Source organism: Micropterus dolomieu, linkage group LG01, assembly GCF_021292245.1.
Source record: "Micropterus dolomieu isolate WLL.071019.BEF.003 ecotype Adirondacks linkage group LG01, ASM2129224v1, whole genome shotgun sequence".
Classification (NCBI taxonomy): domain Eukaryota; kingdom Metazoa; phylum Chordata; class Actinopteri; order Centrarchiformes; family Centrarchidae; genus Micropterus; species Micropterus dolomieu.
In genome coordinates this window covers 37,907,957-37,925,103 of record NC_060150.1, presented here as the reverse complement: position 1 = coordinate 37,925,103, position 17,147 = coordinate 37,907,957, and the positions used below count along the sequence as shown (strand labels likewise).

The 17,147-nt window shown below is 44.0% G+C and overlaps 1 protein-coding gene across 3 annotated transcripts in view; it reads left to right on the top strand.

The window, feature by feature from the left end:
- dlgap1b (discs, large (Drosophila) homolog-associated protein 1b) overlaps positions 1-17,140 on the top strand; it is an 88,951-nt gene extending 71,811 nt beyond the window's left edge. The window contains exons 7-13 of one of the 3 annotated variants that reach the window (XM_046064996.1): positions 3,300-3,329; positions 7,309-7,694; positions 7,776-7,855; positions 11,305-11,720; positions 12,856-12,947; positions 13,627-13,779; positions 14,350-17,140. In XM_046064996.1, the coding sequence (XP_045920952.1) occupies positions 3,300-3,329; positions 7,309-7,694; positions 7,776-7,855; positions 11,305-11,720; positions 12,856-12,947; positions 13,627-13,779; positions 14,350-14,565 (1,373 nt within the window). In that variant the 3' untranslated portion in view covers positions 14,566-17,140. The other 2 variants (XM_046057498.1, XM_046072724.1) reach the window with 2 other exon arrangements.
- The last annotated feature ends 7 nt before the right edge of the window (positions 17,141-17,147 follow it).

Sequence of the window (17,147 nt, the reverse complement as noted above, 5' to 3'; positions counted from 1 at the left end):
AGGGTCAGAGGGTCAGGACTGGAAACCACAAAAGACAGTATGCGTCAGTATAGTCTGGTTCTCCCCCCCCCCCCCCCCCCCCATTAGCCCCTCTTGTACCTCCTACCTTTCTGTCTCCCCCTTTTTTTCTCTCATTTTTCCTCTTTCTCTCTCTTAACTTTCCATCTCCCTCTCTCGCAATCCGTCCTCCCCCGCCTGCCCCACTCCTCCTCTCATATAGAAGACGCAGAAGGCCTTACGTTTGGTTTTGGGCCCAGATTGCTTTAGCATGCCTCTGGTGGTGGATTAAGCCACCAGTGTCTCCTTTCGCCTCCATGTGCAAGTGGTCAGGACAAAGAACGTCAAACAGGGGGAAAGGGGGAAGGAATGCGAGGAGAAAAAAAAAAACCGGGACTGTGAAACAACACCCGCCGCGGATGTTTCACCGCATTCCTGGACGAGTAAATTCAAACGCTTGTAAAAACTGTCAGCCAGCTTTCTAGTTACTTTTTGTGCCCAGTCATTTTATGAATCAGGGTTTTTTTTGCCTCTTGGAGTTAATGACCAGGGTGCTTGTTGCATGCAACCCACGGAAAGAAGAAGTGAACTTTTGACCACATTCTGCTGCATTTATATGTAAATAGAAGCTGCAGCAAGCAGTGATCCTTCATGTAATGACATGACATCGGCATTGTGTTTCAGCCCTCTCAGTTAAGGCAGATTCCTGTGTCTGTGTGTCAGCCTCTTGTCTTTTTGTCCGTCTGGCTGTGTGTTTGTTATTTTGTTCCAGAGTCCATTACTCCCCAGGCTTGCACTTATGTTTTCCTGTACTCAACAGTAACTCCACACACTTTCAGTTCTTGTGGACAGTGCAGTGTTTTATCAGGGAGCTGTGTTTAGCTCTTGGAGACTGTGTGGTGGCAACATCGTTGTGTTGTTGTGGGGTATTTATAGTTGAGCAGACACTGGCCTAAGTGGACTGTATTATCCACTTAGCAACACAAAATGTCACCATCAAAACTCAGTCCTCTTTTATTCTTTATCTCTGTGTGATGACTTAAACAAGTTACATATTCTGAGATTCATGTAGTCCTAGTCACTGCTCAATCACAAAGCCTGTTTCATTTAATGACATACTGATCTCCCCCAACTACATGATTCTGTTATTAGGTATGCCATGACTTGTTGCCCATGCTGTCACTGCCGACACATGCGATGTGTCACTCCGCACAGTGAGCCAGTCTACTCTTAAAGTCTCAGTCAGTCACTGAGCAATGCTGTGGGAAATCAGTGCAGTGTAAGCATGCGTGAGATGAGTGGGCGTGTTAGCCTCAGTGTTAGGGCTAATGCTCTGGGTTATGCCCCACAAAGTAGCTGGAATGTACAGGAACTGAAGGAAACAGAGTGGCAAACTTATCCTACGTCCTTTTCTCTCCTTCCTTTTCTCACTTGTCTCTCTGTCTTTTTTTATCTCTCTTCTCTTACTCCTATGTTCAGTGGCTATGCGCTCTCATTCAAACCCCCCCGGAGGCAGGTCTTTTTGGACAGAAACAAAAGACTGATGTGTCATGTGGTTGTGGACTAGTCAGGGTAAAGCCCTTGCCAAGGAGAAGTGGGGGAAACAATAGAGACGGCCTAGAGCATCACACGGCAGGTCTAATGAGAAACCCCCTTCATGTAAGAAAAATCTTAAGGAGATTAGCTCACACGCTTCAGTACTGTACACGGAGGAACTTTGGGACTACATATTTATACCGGATCCTGGATGATTATACCTGACCGTGAAACAAATGTCATGTAGCTGCTATTTACGGTGTTGATGCTGACAATTACACTGCTGTTAGAGTAAATGTTAGTTATTTCGAGATTTAAGAGGGATTTAAAACAATCAGTTGTATACTTTAAGAGTGATCCAAGTGTCTCCCCCTCACCCCCCACACACATAGGTAAACTTTAAAACACTACATCTTCACAGCAGTAGGGATTTTGACTGAAGAACCTAATGTGATCAGTAAAACTTTATTTAGACTGTTTTAAATGTTTATGTCCCCGCCCCATTGGTTTTTGACTCTCAGCATGTTTCTCCCTGCCTGTCACTGATTGACAGGGCGTAGGAAAGCATCAGGCCATAAAACAGGTATGCAGGTAACTGGGCTTTCTATTTGAACTTGAAGCACAGGAAAGTGGGTTAAGTGAAGTGAATCTATTGCTTAACAGGCAGCAGCTGCCTGCCAGATTTAGCGGTGGCTGACAGTTGTAAACACACTCTTATCTAGTCATTGAGGAGACACAAGCCTGCCACAGCAGCTACCCACTGTTGACACAGGTTTCTATCAAAAGGGGCACACTGAGCACACGGCTTTGTTGATAGCAGTGCTGGTCTTGGGGACATTGGAGGCATATTTAACAAATGTTTTGTGCTGATATGCTTGCTTATGTTTAACTCTGGGGAGGGGTGAAAAACTATTTAAATGCTGCAGTTCGTGCAGGGTGTTTACAACACTGGTACAATTTGCACTCAAAACTCCCTCACCAACAAGCACTCACACATGCTAAATATACTTCTTTAAAAGGCCCTCACACACTGCCACCTTCCCCTCATGCTCACACGCACACACAGTGAGCTATTGTGTCTGAGAGAGTTCAGGCATCTGGAGAGCAGAAACCCTCTGTGGTGACCTCTGACCTCTGGTGGCTTAGAGTTTTAGACTGACATGAGGGTCTCTGGGAGACTTTCAGGTGATTCAGAGTGCTGTCAGATGACTGTTCTATTCTAAAGGACCATTGTAAACAGTGTTTACAGGGTTTCTTGTGTCTCCACATTATTAGCTGATTATCAGTGATAAGTGATGAGCAACAAAACCGCTATCGTAGGTTATTTTGACACACAACACTTAAAAAACAAACTCGAGGCTTTTTGTAATTCTTATTTTTATTTTTTATTTTTTTAGAGTAACTCGTTGTAGCCTAGTGGAGGCTGTGTTGAGTCATTTAGGATATGCCTTGTATTGCTGCATTGTTGTTCACAACGGTAGTGTAATGTCACACTGTGTGAACTTTTCAGGTTATTGTCATTTCATAAGGCAGTGACAAGCTTTTTTGACAAGGATCCAAGACAAACTGGTTGGTGGAGTTCAGTTTTCAGCTGCACAAAGCTGAGGCTTCAGGCCTAGAAACATTATTAGATATTCATTTGCAACACAGTGGCACTCAGTTGCTCTCTGTTATCCTGGTGTTTATTTGATTTTTGTTTGTTATTTGAAGTTGAGCAAGCTGTGGCCCATTATTCCTGCTTTGTTTCCTTGTTGGCTGATGTTTAGGTGTGTGTCAGTGCAGCTGCAGTGTACCCTGTCAAGGTAAACAAATGGCCAACAGAAGCTCCCCTCTGCTTGCTGCTGGTAAAACGCCAAGCCTCCCGGCAAACTTCATGTTGCTATGTGTCACCATGGTCACACTATCACAAAGGACTCCAGCTGGTTCACTGTGCGTGTGCGTTTGTGTATGACATACACAGAGAGAGAGAGAGAGAAAGGGACACGGACAAATGGACAGAAAGGGAGCAGAAGGAGCTGGGCAGTAACTCTCTGATTTACCCTCCTCCTCCTCCTCCTCAGTCTTCTTCAGCTCCTCTTCTCTGTTCAATATTCTCTGCCCTCTCCCCTCTGGCAGACCCTCATCCCAAACACAGTGCAGCTGGGCTCAGCTGTCAATGTTACCCCGTACTGACCGCCCCCTTTCCGGGCCTTTGTATTTGTTTGGTTGGTGGTGGATTTGCCCTTGGCCCCCGCGCGGGGGAGCCCGTTCCTGTTAGCTAGCAGCTTAAACCAAACTGTCTGCTCTTTGAAGTGGCCTATCACACAGATACACAGATTGGAGATTACAAGGCAGCTGCCTGCCTTCAATCTGTTCAGTAACATGAACACAGTCATTAAATAAAGGAAACAGCATACACCTATGCAGACACACAAATGGGACACAGTGATCAACAGAACCAAAAACAGAGAGGCAGCTAGCAGGTCTGTTTTTGTTCTGAAGGCTGGAGAATGAATGGAGACTTTGCTTTGTCTCAGGGGAGGGAAGAGGGCTTTCTTTTGATATTATCAAGCCCAGAGGTGGGGGGAGTGCTCTGCCAAGAAGAACTGCTATTCACACCAACTTGTCGGCATGGGACTTTTGAAGCATTTGTCAAAAGAGGGATTTGGCAGAGAGCCACTAGAGTTTTGTCATTCACAAACTCTTCTCTTTGGGATGACAATGCTCGCAGCAGGCTGCACCTACCTCTGAGAGGGAAGCGAGATGAAATTCCCTTATATGAGGAAGGTGTTGCAGGTTCTTGTTGCACCCAAGAGAATATGAATGATGTCTTTCTTTTTTTCTGTGATCAAAGCTCCTCCTCTGACCTGATATTATGAAGTGACAGAAAAACGTTTTTGCATGCTCGTCAGTGTTTATCTGTGTTTGCAGTTTTCCACATTCCTTCTTAAGTGTCTAATGGAATCCTGCGTCACAATCCTACTTCACTCTGTCCTTGACTGTCTGTGTGTGGGAGGTCCAGGGCAGTGTAGCTGTCTAATGCTTTCATGGCAGCAAGAGGATCAAACTATTTTCTTATCATTTCTGTGGAAACTGGAAACTTGGCTTCTGTCTTATCAGGACAGTTGTTTTGGTCCGAGGCTCTCCCCTCACTATTGTCGGTCAGACAAGAATTAGGAAAGAGAGTTTTTCTAGCTTAGGAACTTTAATCTAATCATTTAGGTAAATGTCTGAAGACACATCTTTACACACACTTGCATCCAAGTCACTTAGGATGGGCCGGGTCACTGTTGGCAACAGCTCCTGGTGGATGGAGGGCATATCAGTGGCAGGAAGTCTGTGGTCTCCCTTGATGTGGAGAGATTGAAACATTACGCTGGGTTGTGTCAATCTTATTTGTGTGCCTCTGTGTCTGCATGTGCATGTCTGCAGGCACATGTGTGCATACACATGTGTGTGTGGGCATGTTCCGACTCCTGAGTGTATTTACTTAACCTGTCTTGGCATTCAAAACCCCCACCCCACACCCCGTCATTCTCCGGCGTGTCTGGCTCTCGCAGTGACAGCTAGGTGGGACACGCCGCGTCGTCTCCTGTTTCATACAGTGCTTTATTGAGTGGATGAAAACCCTCTGTTCTTTAAGCCTTCTCTGGGCCTGAGAGGAGCGCACACACACACACATATAGTCATCCAGCATGCGCACACCCACTAGTGTGACTTTTAGATGACTTCAGGGGATAGAAGCTCTGAAAGGGGCTGACATTCTATCCTTTGAACCTCCACGGCTGATAGGGGCAAGACCTCGCCCTCTCCCTCTGTGTGAGTGCATGTGTGTGTTCACTATGCATTTTTTGTTCTCTTGTGGGTCCGTACTCAGTGACCTTTTGGAAGATTAGACCTAGATGTCCATCATATTCCCTAGACGGATGTGAAAAGTCGAGACAGTGCTGCATATCGTGGCATGCTCAGACGATTCCGCCTAAGTTGACTTTGGCAGTAATTCCTGCATATGCTATATCTGTCAAAAGAAAAACTCATGACATTTAGCTGTGGAAGGAAATACAGTAAGTCAACTCCTTTTGTCTTTCTTGTGGTATGTTTCGCCACCATCAAAGACGCTCATATTAGCAACTGTGATTTAATCTCAAGGCAGCACTCGTCCCGTTTGAGGACTTTCCAGCTTGTCAAAATCTGACTGAAATCTTGTCTGGGATCATCCAATCACTGCCGGCAAGTCAGGAGGGAAGTGAGAGGGTGGGTGGAGGGCAGCGGATGACTCTGACAAACCGAGAAGATGAAGTCAGCCCTCTGTTCACCTCCAATATGTCAAGGCCTCTCTTTAGCTGTCAGTGAGATGACAAGACACAAAGCAAACAACATTCGGCTCTAATAGTTTTAGACATGGCTGCTCGTGCTGGGTGTGGCTGGCAACAGTTGTCTGCCGCACACAGAGCAGCAATCTAGCCACGGTAGGATGTTTGTCTTTTGTAGGGATTAAAGGGATCCAGGAAACCCGCTGTCCTAGTTTTGCTGCAAAGCAGAGAGATGGCGACCTAGTTTTGATGATAGCACCAGGCCAGGAAGGAGATTTAAAGGCATAATGTAGTTAGGAGGTGGCTGTTTTTTTGTCTTTCTTCAGTCAGGCTATGTTTTTTGTCGTTTTTTGTTGGCAATGTTTCTATACACAAGCTTCTGAGTCAGTGTGTGTGAGAGGCCCCATTGTCTGTGCACAACCTGTAACTGTAACCTGAGATTGAGAGGGCACTTGACAGAAAGAGGGCGAGTGTTACTGAGCAGCACTGTGATGATTTTTAATATCTGTTTGCTTGGATATAATACAAAGCCTTTGGAGGGCACTGAACTCTCTAGCTGTCCTTTACTGTATCATTTAACATTTGAGCTTTATCATAAATATAATTTTAACTTCTGTGGAATTATGTGTGCAAACAACAACAAGGCACACAAGCATGCAAGGCTATAATCGGCAACATCAAATTGTTCTGATGCGTACAGTTAGTGCATAGAGGGCTTAACCATCTAGATCAGTGGGTCAAGTGGCTGACATACTAATCCTATTACTAGACGAGGCTCTGATTTGTTAAAGTTGGCCCTAATCTACGGTCCATTTTGACTCCAACACAAGGACCTAAGACCTGTGGGTAAACTGTCAGGCTGTCAGCTGTCACCAAAGTTATTTTCCTCTCGGGCAGTGAATTAATTTATATTTCATTTATTTGATTGCAACATTTTTATCCATCTTATTATAGATGTTGTATAACATGCATGCATGCTGTATTTTCTTACATTCATTCAAAAATTTCTAATCATAAATTTCTACCACTTTTATATTATTTTAGCAGTGTATTATCTTCCATGTACTCAGAATTTACTTTTTACTTATTTAATTTTATATGCTGCATAATTTGCTGCTGCATTGACCTTCAAGGATAATTAAAGGTGTATTCCAACGATTAAGGATTGCACTTCCACAACTCCCAAGAGACAGATTAAAAAAAGTATTGGTTAAAATTGCAGCAGCAGAGGCAGAGATATTCTGTCTTTAGTCTCTAGTGGATTCTAATTTTTTTTTTAAACACTGTATCCTACAATTCACATAATGCAACTAAACCCTGCATCTTAAATAACTTGGATCACTTCACTGTCACATCATCTGGGACTTTAGAAAGTGCCCTCCAGAGCCTTCCTTAGGAACAGATCTTCATGTGTAAAATTGGTGGAGCTTTTTGTGAGATTCATATCATTTGTTATCTGTCTATCTCTGTCTCCTCCCTGCAGTGTCATCATGCATCACAACTTACAAGAAGACGCCTCCCCCAGTCCCACCACGGACCACACCATCCAAACCCTTCATATCCATCACGGCCCAGAGCAGCACGGAGTCTGCCCAGGATGCCTACATGGATGGGGGCTCTGGCACGCGGACAGGCATCAGCTCCCAGCCAGGCCTGTCCAACTCCACGGAGAGCATCGACAGCATGAAGGCTCTGACAGCAGCCATAGAGGCGGCTAACGCTCAGGTGCATGGCCCCGCCAGCCAGCACGTCACCAATAGCACCATTACCATCACTGCCACCGCCACCACCTCTGCCGTCGCCCATGTTTCCGCAGACAGCAAGGCGAAGAGGGAAGAGCTCCGCAAGTGCCTCTCCATAGGGATCCAGGTTTGTAGATGCCTGGGTTTCTGTTGAAGTTCTAAAATAAAACTCTGGCACACAGTTTGACAGTTTCTCCCCTACTCCTAGGTGGACCCAGAGGAAGGAGGGCTGACAGAGGAGCAGTCTAAATTCCAGTCGATAGGAATTCAGGTGGAGGATGAGCGATGGTGAGTAGAGAGACAGAGAGAGAGAGAAAGAGAAGGAGGTTGTAAAAGTGAAACTGGATAAGTCTGATGGGAGGGATGAGGCAGAGATAGCATGCACGGGAAGAGGACTTGTGGAGACAGAGGTTTGTAGTGTGCAGCACAAGCTTTTGCCCCCCTGCGTGGGCTTCCCCACAGCAGCTGTCCCCAGTTCAGGGGAGGTTGGCGTCAGAGCCCCCTCAGCGATGGGCCCCAAGTGACAGCTGGGCCAGAGGATGTGGTGCAGGGAGCTGGGAAGTTGGAGGGGTGAGTTGACAGCCATCTGTTGCTCAAGTCATTGTGATTCAGGTTACTTTGAGGGTGTGTGTGTGTGTGTGGGAGGGAGGGAGAGGGGGGGGGGGGGGGGGGGGGGGGGGGGGGTATTGGGTTTGGTGAGAGACTGCTGTGCTGCTCTCGTTCTGCAACATGTTCCCAGTTTGAGGAGAAGCAGTCTAGTGTGCATGCAGCTTCCTTAGCTCACATCGCACCAGGCTCATCGAGGCCTCTGGTGGGATACGCAGCCATTTATGGTTTCTTTGTCAGCTTTCAGCTGTCACAGTGACCTTCTGTTTGGTGAGGGAAGTTGACAAATTTAGCCATGGTGCTGGTTTTCAGCTTTTAGCCAAGGCATGCTTTGGGAATTTAAAGAGACATCACCTTTAATCGAAGGTCACAGTGAGGGCCGAGTCCAGCACACACTTACACAGTGTAAGGGAATGTGAGGGGCTTTCTGAAAGGGGAGGTCTCAGCTGACTGACCAAGCTCTGAGTTCCCTGACTCGCCAAGCCAAATATTAACTCATCTAGACACCTTCCAGTCTGCTGGGGCTTGGCTGTTATGCAGCACTGCAGGCTGTGCATTTCTCAGGTTAATATTTAGAGTAGGGTGTGTGTGTGTGTGTGTGTGTGTGTGTGTGTGTGTGCGCGCCTGGGAGGTCTGTGCATGCCGCCCCCTACATTAGATTCCCAGACAGTGAGAGTGCCAAACTCCTACGGCCTCGCTCCAGTGCTTTAAACTTCCTTATTTGTGTCTGTGTGTGTGAGAAAGTCTGGGTTTTTATATGCAACAGTCACAGGTCATAACCTCACCTTGCTGTTTGAACTAGGATTAACTGGAAGGGCTGGAAAAGAGATGAACCCAACAAACAACATGCTTGCCTTTACACAGACTTCTTTCTGAACTGAAATGATGGAAGATAAAGCAAATTTTTATTCACTTATGGTATTTATTCCATCAAAGATGCATACTTGGAATATTTTTCATCTTCTCTATATGATAGTGCAGGTATTTAGAAAAATGCATATTATTGAATTGAGTTATTGAATTAGAAAAAAATTACAAATTAATATCAGATCAGAAATGTGCAAAAAAGTGCAAAGAATTAACTATGATATGCACTGGAGATTTGATAGATTAATAGATGGATTCCGGATTTAGGGTCTGGGGTTCGTGGTCACCAGATGGCTTTGCAGTCCCAGGGAAAATGAGCATTGCTCATGGTGCTGGTGACTAAACCATATGCACAACCATCTTGAAAAGTCAACTTAAGGGACTGCTAGACCTCCCTGTCTTTTTATTTTTGTCCTAACTGACTGAAGGCTTGTCATTACCGGTATGAGTCAAACAAACAATAATCCCCAGGTGCATAATATGCAACTTTTGGTGCATAATGACATGAGTGGCTGTTTAGTGCTGTGTTTTCTGTTATCCAACATATGTTCCGGTGCTTCTTTCTATATCCAAATAAGTTTTTTGCCTGTTTTTGTTTATAGATGCTTCAGTATTTCCTCATGTTCTCTGCAGATGTGAGGAAGATTATTAAGATATATAACAAAAACCCTTTAGTTAAAGAGGCATTCGGAAACAGGCAGCATGTGGAATGCAAGACTGTGAGATTTACAACTTTCTGTCATGTTCACCACATGAATCTAACGAGAACATGTACTTTCTGCGTTGTTACTCTTTTTTTCCCTCCAGCATTTCTTCTTCATGTTTTATAGTCTCTTCTCTCCCTCATGCTGTCTTTTTCTCTTTAAATGCCCTCCCTTGTTCTTTTGCCTACTGTCTATTGATATGGCTGTCTTTCTGTCTGGGCTGTGTTTGGCCTTGCCCGTCTCTGCCCCTGCAGGAAGTTGTTAGCAGGCTGATAGAAAGCAGGCTGAGGTCATTAGAATTGAACACCTGCTCGGAGGAGTTACTCTTTAACTGCTCTTCACACACACGGGCTGCTTGTGCGCAGACATAAAGCACATAGACGCTGTGTTTGATCTACCCGAAGCCACTCCCTTGTTCTTGCTCTCCCTTTTTCTGTTCACAGGAGAGGAGAGATGAATGAGAAAAGGCGAGGTAGAGATGAATGGGTAGCGCCGAGGAGGAGTGTGGGTCTGGAGATGGGCCGTGGCAGACGTGATGGAGCTATGATCTTTTGTGTGTGTCGTGCTGCAGGCAGGACAAGCTGAGGTTTATGTGTGAGAGGACTGTGGGCGTATTTGGATCGAAGTACAGCTAGCAGGCATTTCAATCTTTTTTCTGGCTTGGCAAAGTTGTTACTTCTTACTAATTTGTTGTGTTTTGACAGCAGAAATAGTCAAATATGTAAATCCACACGTCTAATGGTAGGATGAGGAATGCTTTGTATACCAGAATATAGAAGTTTACATGAGGACATATGTGATAAGTTCAAAACTGTACTATTCCACTTTTATTTGCTCTTTGTTTGTATATTTGGAGCTCCTGTCTGTGCAGGCTCTTAAGTATGCGTATCAAAGTGGCTCAGTACATTTTGTTATGTTAATAAAATATGTGCTTTGAGTCGTGTACCACTTTGAGCTGTGATCTTGCAGTGATTAAACTGCTGGCTCCTCCAATCACTGAACATTTAACTGGCCACTTTCTCCCCCTTACCCCAACACCCGTGTCCCTCTGGCACATGAGTGTGTGTGTCTGCTGTTGCACATAGTGGGGAGGGACTTGGCAAAGGCTGCCTGACAGTGACACAAAGCCTCTGAGCAAAATACGACATGGCACACCCAGCTGTAAGGGTCCCAGGTGTGTGAGTGTGTGTTTGTGTGCATGGACTGTTTGTGTATGTGCATTAGCCCCCAGAGCAGGGCTTGTGGTGTGACAGATGATTGCGCACTCTGTTGCTTCTGAATGAGCCAGGTGACAAAACACACACACACACACACACACATACACACACACACACAAAAGATGTTCCAAACAACAAACGCTTTTTATCACTATCAGTGATGAGATTGCTGTGATCATTAACATTTTTCACACCAGGAGCACCTCCCAAACTGTGTGTAAACAATATTATCATAATTACTGATCATAGGGAGGCACTACTATCATATTACTATACAATATGAGTATGTGTAATCACTTACATAAAATCAGATATTTAAAAGGTTCTCTGCTTTCTTTCCCAGTTACCGCAGGATGACCCGCTCCAATAGCGTAACCACGGCCGTGCAGGCTGACCTAGACGACCCCACGGACGCCCCAGAGCTCCCACCACGTCACTTTGCCACCATGCCCCGCCAGCACTCCCGCGATGCTGCTACTTCTACCGTCAGCATCCAGGGCTCGGGGAACCACTACCACGCCTGTGCCGCTGACGACTATGGGGACGTGGGGTTCGACCCTTCGATCCTGCCACCTCCAGACCCATGGATGGACAGCGTGGCCGAGCCAGAGGTGGGGGCTCTGGAGGCTGTTGGACGATCGGTGTGCCCCCGTGATGGCCGCTGGTTCCTCAAGTTGCTGCAGGCCGAGACAGAGCGCATGGAGGGCTGGTGTAGGCAGATGGAGCAGGATGAGATGGAGAATGAGCTGCCTGATGAGAGTAAGAAGGACTATTTTTCCCTCTCCTCTCCTCTCCTCTGATCCTCTGATTTGGAGGGTGCTGGTATTCATGGAATTGGACCACAATAGCTGCTTGTTCCTGTCTCAGGCCCTCTGGCCTCCACAGACATACCGTGCATACTTATCAATAGACCGCTGCTGGCCCCAGCCACACATCTGTCCTTTAGACGCACTGTATAACGATCTCTCACACAAACACAGTGAAGGGCTTTTTCTCAGTGCCCCTCCAGGCAACTATTTGATCTTGACGTTTATACGCACTGCAGTGCATGTCTGTATACACATGTCCAAATATATTTTATGCACATACACTCACATGCACATACCAGACTGAACAAACAAGCCCCAGCAGACGGACTGTATTTATACCTGTCCTTGCTGCACAGCTGATTTCATGCCTTACAGAAAATGCCATTGCTTATGCAGCTAGTGTGCTGTTATGGTTCCAGGCAAGAGATTCTCTCACAGAATGTGCAGAACAGGGAGGCTCTCTCAAGGTTATGTTTCCCCAGATCCCACGCTACCATGTACACGCGCGCACACACACACACACACACACACATCCTGAAAGAGTTGAAGACATTTTTTCTGTAATGCAGATTCATTACCCCCCTCTCAGTTTCTGATCCCATTTGCTTCATGTAGCCTAATGTATGCACTGACAGTTCCCTCTCCATAGGGATATGTGAGTCAATAGGAATGGCCGTGGGAGTCAGGTTATGCAGTACAACCTTGTTTATATCATATATCAGTCTGCCAAACATACATTGTGAGAGAGATAAAATAGTACATTCTTTAATGACCAGATGCTTGAAGTTTTCTTTTTGATACATGACTGCAACTAAAGCATTTTTTATGTGCTATAAATATGCATTTTTAATTTTGTGTTCATGCAGTGTTTTATTTTTGGAGATCATTTCAGTAATTATTTCACTTCCCTTAATGGCTTCTGTTCCTGGGGGGCACAGATAAAAGGGGATTCTAGCGCATGCTTTTCTGTTGCATTACAAATGCACCCTCTCTGTTAGCGCTACATGCCTGCAGTATGCGGTTCTGTGAGTAATTGCATTGTGAATTGTGTGTGCGTGTGTGCATGCGTGTGTGTCTTTCTGCAGTCCTGGGGAAGATCCGCAGTGCAGTGGGGAGTGCCCAGCTGCTGATGTCCCAGAAGTTCCAGCAGTTCCGGGAGCTGTGTGAGGAGAATCTGGTATGTGTCACCTCATCCTCTGCATGCTCCCCCAGCCTCCCCCACCGCCCAACACTGACATCATCCTGCACAAATCATCCTGACAGGCTAGACCAGCGCTCATTTACTATGTATCTAGTGTAGAGTGTGCATTTGCACATCTTTCACACTTGCTGTGTGAAAACTGAGTCTCACAAAAAGGGATTTTTAGATGCTTATATATACATGTAAGTACACATTGAAACAGTCAAAATATTTTTTATTTTAATACTGATGCTAATTATTGATTATACAATGCAAAAAAATACAATTTAAAAAAAAATTGAAAATTTCTATGTTTATAGTATAGTAGTGGAAGTTGAATGAAAGATGAGTACTGGACAGATAGATTGACAAACTAGTATATTTTGATTCAACCTAAGATTCAAAACAAAAGGGTTATAAAGATGTCAAATGCATATTCTGGATACAGGCCCAGTACTCCCACATACTTACAGTATGGCACCTGATTTTTAAAAGTGTGTGTCTTTCCAATTCCAAAATAGCAACAGCAAGCATCTTTCCAAAAATGTGCAATAAGCATATAAACTGTGTGTGTGTGTGTGTGTGTGTGTGTGTGTGTGTGTGTGTGTGTGTGTGTGTGTGTGTGTGTGTGTGTGTGTGTGTGTGTGTGTGGTTTTTTGCAACTTTTGTGTATCAGAACCCAAATGCACACCCACGGCCCATCTCCCAGGACCTGGCTGGTTTCTGGGACATGCTGCAGCTATCTATCGAGAACATTAGCCTGAAGTTTGATGAGCTCCACCAACTCAAAGCCAACAACTGGAAACCTCTGACCCCACCAGAAATTCAGGTGCAGACACACATGTCAAATATCGAAATTCATTCAGCTCCATTTTAAATAATCAAATTCATCTAGCCTCAGTTTTGTTTTGGAATGCTTTACTAACCTGCATGTTATCTGCTGCCATTACTGTATACTTGGAATTTTGATGATGATTCACAGTGAAGTTTTGTTGTAGCATGCAAATATGTGTTGCGTACTGTCCTGTTGCCTGCCTGACGTCATCATCACTTGTATTTGTGTGTTTTGTTCTGTTTTGTTGTTGACAGTGAGCTGCTTTTGAGAAGCTACTCTACTACCTGCCATGCACCGTTGGGGCCTGTCCATCTCCAATGGTCACTTTTACCTCACGCAGTGGCCACCACCATGCTCTCTTACCCCACACAAATGGCTGCCACTGTGAACCATAACCTCATTCAAAAATTGCATGCTCTGACATTATGCCGACGTCAGCTACACCGCTATTTCTAACCCTAATGCAAGCTGGCTGCAGTTGTGTTGCTCCTTACTGTGTTTAGCTGAAGCTTGCCATGAGGACTCAGTGGTCTGTCATTAAGACTATTTGTCATTCCTGTCCAGGAGAGAAGGATGCCTCCTCCCGTGCCAAAGAAGCCCCAGAAGGGCCACCCTCACCTGGCTAGGGACCGCTCGCTGGAGAGCTCTGAGCGCCAGCGTCTGGAGGCTCGCAAACGCCTGCTAGCTGCCAAACGTGCCGCGTCGGTTCGGCAGAGCTCTGCTACAGAGAGTGCAGACAGTATCGAGATCTATATCCCCGAGGCTCAGACCAGACTATGAGACACGCAAACACATGTACCTACGCACATGCCTAATACACTGTTCCATCTACACAATAGCACTGAATGGTAAGGCTAGGGTGCTAGCATAATCACATTTTTTGTAGACTTCCCATGATCACTGTGGGGTCAGTCACGATGGAAGTTGTTTGAACAAGAAATGTACATTTACAGTATTTTATTTATTTATTTATTTATCACCTAGTCACCCCTTCGTTTCCTTCTCCCAGCTTCGATGTAGCAGTCCCTCCTCTTCCTGTAACTCCACCCGCCCCTCACTCTCAAAAAAGTATCTTACAAATCCCTTTTTTTTAAAGTGGCCTAATATTACAAAGTAAGCCAGGTGTAGCACCAGCACTGATGCTTTACGTTAATGTGTTTCAGGTGCTGAGAATCAGAGGGAACAGAGAGGGAGCATGCATGTGCATGTGGAGTGTGTGTATGTACATACATGCAGACACACACAAGTGATGTATTTGATCTGATCTGCTCAGATCAAATACATCAAATCAAATGGAGAGACCAGACCAGACCTATTCACTCATATTTGATTTTATTTGTATAAAATCCGATGATTTCTGAAAATACTATAATATATATATATAGTTTTTGATTCGTATAATGAGGGCAAACATTAGTGTCAATTAGTTCAACACTATGTCTGAAAATGGGTCTTTTCCGGCAGCAGGAGGCCAAGCCTATAGGAAAGATCAAGAGGTCAGATTTTGCTCCTCCAGGTGAGGCAAAGTGGCTATTGAGCCAGGAGCAGATTTTGGGTTTGCAGTTCACTAAAGAAATCACTGTTCGAAAATGCCACAAACCTAATCTGTGTGTGTGTGAGTGGAAGAAAGAGCATGTGTGTGTTACGATTCAGATGTTATTTCAAAAGTGCTTCCTATTTTTCAAGGTCTAAAGGGTCCTTGTTGTAATTGAAGATTAAGGTAGCAGTATCAACAAACTGTAAACAAACCACCCGTCTTGTCTCATTTTAAACTGAGCAAAACACGTTTGTATAAAGAACACACAGTATAATGATATGACATGCATGCTGACACAAGGTTACTGATATTTTTTGTCTTTTCTAAACAGATTTAATTCTTTCTCATGTTGCGTTCAAACTCTTCTGTGTAACAGATAATGCTAAAATACTGATATTTGGTACAATACTGGTAGTTGTACTATATTTTATTATGTCATTTTTAGAAAAGAGAGGTTTATTGACAGTATTGAGACTAAAGGAGTGAAAAGGGACTATTTTCTCCTCACTGTGTGTGCACTATCTCCGCCTCCAAATGAAGCAATTATTTGAAGGCCATACAAAAAAATCAGATTTGTAATATTTTGTATTCATGTTTAATTTATTGATTAGGAGAACAATGACTGTTTATTGACATTGTGATTATTATTATGCACTGACAACAAGGCCCTTATACTGTGTTAATGTTTTATTTATGACTTTTGCATGACAGGCACCTGTTTTTTTGTCTTTTCTGTTTCAGTGATCAGCCTTAATTTCTAATATGATAGTCGAGCACAACAGCAGTCTCAGGGGAAGATGTTTGTGTATGTGTGAGAGAGAGAGAGAGAGAGAGAGAGAAAGTGTGTGTGTGTGTGTGTGTGTGTGTGTGTGTGTGTGTGCGTGTGTGCGTGTGCGTGTGTGTGTGTGTGTGTGTGTGTGTGTGTGACCCATGGCTTTGTATCTTACTGTATATAACCCCAGCCACAAGGATAGGCCATGATCTTAAACAAGGGAATAATATACATGCCATCTTTTTTGAATGATGATTTCCTAATGAGTGTCTCAGCCCTAATTACTTCAATGTAACATGGTATTTTTTGTCAGCTGCTTGAATGTTGAGACAATCCTGAACTGGTTTACCATCACATTATTGTTTTGATAACAGAATAGCAGGACTTTGGTGTGTAATCCAATTCTCTGTATTGATTGAAGTTTTTGTGCCATTTGAAAATTATAGGTCAGGATATATTCCTGCTATTTGTCCCTATTGAACAGCTACCTGAAACTTTCATTGAGAGACGTTTGTGATGGAGCTCAAGTGATGAAGTAACCATACAGTATGATTTATATTTACTTTAGTTGGTCAATTTGAATTTTAGAGAGGATATTTATATTAAGTTACAATAGTTCAAACTTACCGCCATTTTATGTAGATGAAGTTCATTTTAGTATTTTTTACTTTGGAACTTGTATTTGAATTGAAATGTCTGTCAAATGATTGACTTCTTATTTATGTTTATTATATTAACATATCAGTATAATACTCCTGATATAGCAGGGAGTTAGAAATCAGAATGTTGGATTGTGGTTAATTGCTAAACTCAAAAGACACTGCAGCAATCCTGGCAATTCTGAAGCTTGTGATGTAGTTACATTAAGAGAAAAACATTCAAATAAACATTTGTACATAAATGAATGTTTCCCTATGTAAATGTAAACAAAAAAACCAACAAATAACATATTAAGCAGATATACATTTTGTAATTAATGTTATTACACTGTTGATGTTATGGCACGTGTATGAGCTCTTATCAGCATTAAATATATATCATTGCCATCATTTT